Here is a 3,234-nt window from a genome sequence, read left to right as displayed (position 1 = left end):
GTGTGTGTGTCTGTCATGAATGTTCAAGTGTGTGCACATGCCTGTTCAAGTGTGTGCACTAGCAGGACAACTTCAGACTGTCCCTCCCCACGTGAGAAAGAGGCGATTTTGGGAAGGGAGACTCAGGGCCCCAGAGAGGATGGGCCAGTGAGCCGGAGGCTGAGCCAGGAGTGGCTTTTGATTTTGATTAGTGCCAATTTCAACAAATAAGGAAGTTCCACATGAAAGTGGAAGTTGTTTTTGAATAATTGAAAAACCGGGCAATCATGTTACCCCGTCCGTAAGGAGGGGTGCGTCCCAGTAAATGGATCGGTTTTATACCAGCCCACCCTCCATTTAGGGTTGCTGAATGAAATACCCTTATACTAAAACTAGTCATTGCTTGTCTGAAATCCATATTTCCTTGGACCATGCCTATTTTTGTTAAGCCAGGTACCTTGCCAGGTCTTAGTCTTGCCTAGTCCACACCTGCCTCTACTATTCGCTCCTTTCTGCAGCGGGGTTGAGTTTGCGGTACTTTATCATCCAGCCCTCTGAACAGCTGGGGAGAGAGGGTTTGGCTGGGGGGAGGGGGAGGGGCTCTGGGTTAAATACAACATTTCAACTTTTTCCCCCAGGGATTTTGAGGGATGGCCTTCTTGGCTGGGTACTGTAGTTGGAGGGCTGGCTGTCAAGGTTTAGGTAGTAGTTAGGGGGTTGTGGTTGGCAACCCACCCTAAGTCTTACAGGGCAGATCGTGAGGAGAGAAAGCTCATTAGGATGTGGAACTTGCTGGTTTCACAGGGGCGGGCAAGCAGCACAGTCCTGGTCTCTCCCTTTTCTTTTTCTTCCAGAGAATGGGAGTAGGATGATGAGGAGGCAGCTGGAGAGGAAAGAGGAGTTTGAGGGGGCCACAGCGGGGAGGGCAGCAACCCAGGGGAGGGGGAATGGTGGCGTCTCCTCTTCCCCAGTGGAGCCTGCGCCCGCTGATTGGCGCCTTCCAGGCTGTCTAGGTTCGACGGGCACCCCTCCCCCACACACATGTAAAGCTTCGCATGAGCTAAGCCTCCTCTTCGAAGGTGACCAGAGAGGAAGCCCCTCGCCTGGCCTGGCCTCGCGGTCTGAGAAGTATGACCGGACGGGACGGGCTTTCGGATGGGTGCTCCAGGAGCAGAGCCCTGGTGCCAGGCCGCCCTACCACCTCTCGCCTTCGAAGCTTCGCCATCACCGACCTGCTGGGCTTGGAGGCGGACCCGCCGGCTCGAACTGGGCCGGGGCTGGGATCCAGCTGTGAGGCCCCAGCAGCAGCCGCGGGGCCCGGGTTCTGCGACTCCTGCCCCGCACGCCGGGCTCTCCCGCTGGGGCTGGGCCTCCTCTGCGGCTTCGGCGCGCAGCCACCCTCCGCCGCTCGCGGGCGCTGCCTACTCCTCGCCGACCTGCCGCTTCTGCCGCCCGCGGGATCGGAGCCCGCAGCCGCTCAGGCCCCACGCCTTCCGCCACCGGTGCTCTGCAGCCAGCAGCGCAGAGAGAGCTTCTCGATGTCGGGTAATCAAGACGCGCTTCCTGCCCCCATCCTCGCTTCGGCCAGAAGCACCTGGGTAGCGCTCGGTTACCCCTCGGGCCACCCCAGGTCTCGAGGGCCAGGATCCCAGACCGAGCCCAGTCAGGACAGGACGACTCGCGCATCTGCGCCACCTGCCCTTGCTGGGCTCCAACCCTGGCCTCTCCTCCCACGCGGGATTCCCGTAGGCGGCGGAGATGGTCATCTCGGGTCCGATGGAACCCTATAACGAGATCCGCAGGCCATCCGCGCCTAGCAGCTGCCGCCTGCTGCTCGGCGTCGGGCAGTGCGTGGGTCGCGGAAGGCTGGGGTCTGTGTGTTTCGAGTCTGCTTTCCAAGGCAAAGGTCTGAGAAACGGATCCAATAGCTGGTAGTTGAAGAGAGCAGGAAGGTTAAACTGGAACAGTGGGCCTCTGGCTGAACTGGGTCTCCAGCTCCTCCCTCTCTTGGTCACCTTCCCAATGCTAGCAGAGGAGTAAGAAGCCACCTCTCCCAGCCCGTTCTATTGTAGCGAGGCTCACGATTTGTTCCAAGCCTACTGTTTTCTCAAAGAAGTCTTGGTGGATTATGGGGCAAGAGAGGAAAGTCTACCAAGGGCAAGGGCAAGAAATTGGGAGATTGGGGATGGGGGGCGGATTATGCAAGAAAACCGGGACCTAGTGACACTGTCTAGCAGAGCACCAGGCTAGGAAGGCAGTGTTGGTGTATGATAAAGGAGCCAGAAGATCCGCAGGGGCCTCAGCTGGAATGTACTTTAGTGCCTGTGGCCACTTGGTATGATGAAATGAGTGGTGTCATTACAACTCAAAGACCACCTTCTTAGGGTGGATTCTTTCTTCTCTGTACATGGATAAAAGGAAAGGTAAACTGCAACAAAATCTTATTCTGTGAGGGGATTTCCTATAGGGCAGGGCAGAGTGTCCAACAGAAACAGTATCATGTGACTGGTGAAAAATTCTGTCACCTTAAAAGGAAAAAGAAAATCTAAATACAAGATTTACAGTCTGATATATACAAATGTTCTCATTTTCATGTTATCAATATAAAACTATTTTACTATGGGAGTACTAAGTCTTCTAAATCCACTCAGTGGTTTGTATCTGTAGCAAGTCTAAGCAACCACTTATGCATGCCCTGACCTCAGGTGTCCGGTGGCTGCACAGCATAGAATATTATAATCCAAGCACACTGTTCTCTCATGATGTCGTTGACGTAGGAACAAAACTACTGTTCTTTTATTGCTTTTGCTTTTATTCGGTTAGAAAATATTTTAGGGGAAGTTCTGCTTTTGAATGATGAATCTGATCATGGCTTGACTTCTAACCTTTCTTTTCCTGGAGTCTTTGGTTATGTTGATTGTGAGCAGGCACACATTCTACTGCAGAGTAGAATGGTCTTGTTTTCAAGGGAGTCTGAACATCATCTGGGTACATGTGTACATGGGTACATAAGCTTCCTGGGATGGTCTCTAGCATGGGTACATCAGAGCAGGGTGAGTTCTGACAAACACTCTGATGTCACAAACCTCAGTCCTGACCTGACTCTGAGAAATGCCAGTGTGGAAGTTAAGGTGAGGTGGGCGGTAGCAGGAGGTGGGCAGATCTAGCAGCTGTGGGACTCTTAAAAGGCAGTGACCGAGTAGCTTTGTCGTCACACAATGTGACACTGGAATCAACTCCACCATTGCAACTTTA

The 3,234-nt window shown here is 53.6% G+C and overlaps 1 protein-coding gene across 1 annotated transcript; it reads left to right on the top strand.

Moving 5' to 3' along the window:
• Positions 1-1,109: 1,109 nt before the first annotated feature.
• On the top strand, positions 1,110-1,769 carry LOC103728579 (visual system homeobox 1-like). Its single transcript, XM_017796484.1, has one exon. The coding sequence runs from the start codon at positions 1,110-1,112 to the stop codon at positions 1,767-1,769; it is 660 nt and encodes a 219-aa protein (XP_017651973.1).
• Positions 1,770-3,234: the final 1,465 nt, after the last annotated feature.

The sequence above is a fragment of the Nannospalax galili genome, unplaced genomic scaffold (assembly GCF_000622305.1).
Source record: "Nannospalax galili isolate Female #2095 unplaced genomic scaffold, S.galili_v1.0 C49846076, whole genome shotgun sequence".
NCBI classification, from domain to species: Eukaryota; Metazoa; Chordata; class Mammalia; order Rodentia; family Spalacidae; genus Nannospalax; species Nannospalax galili.
Note: the sequence above shows the minus strand (reverse complement) of the source record. Positions and strands in the feature narration are given on the sequence as shown.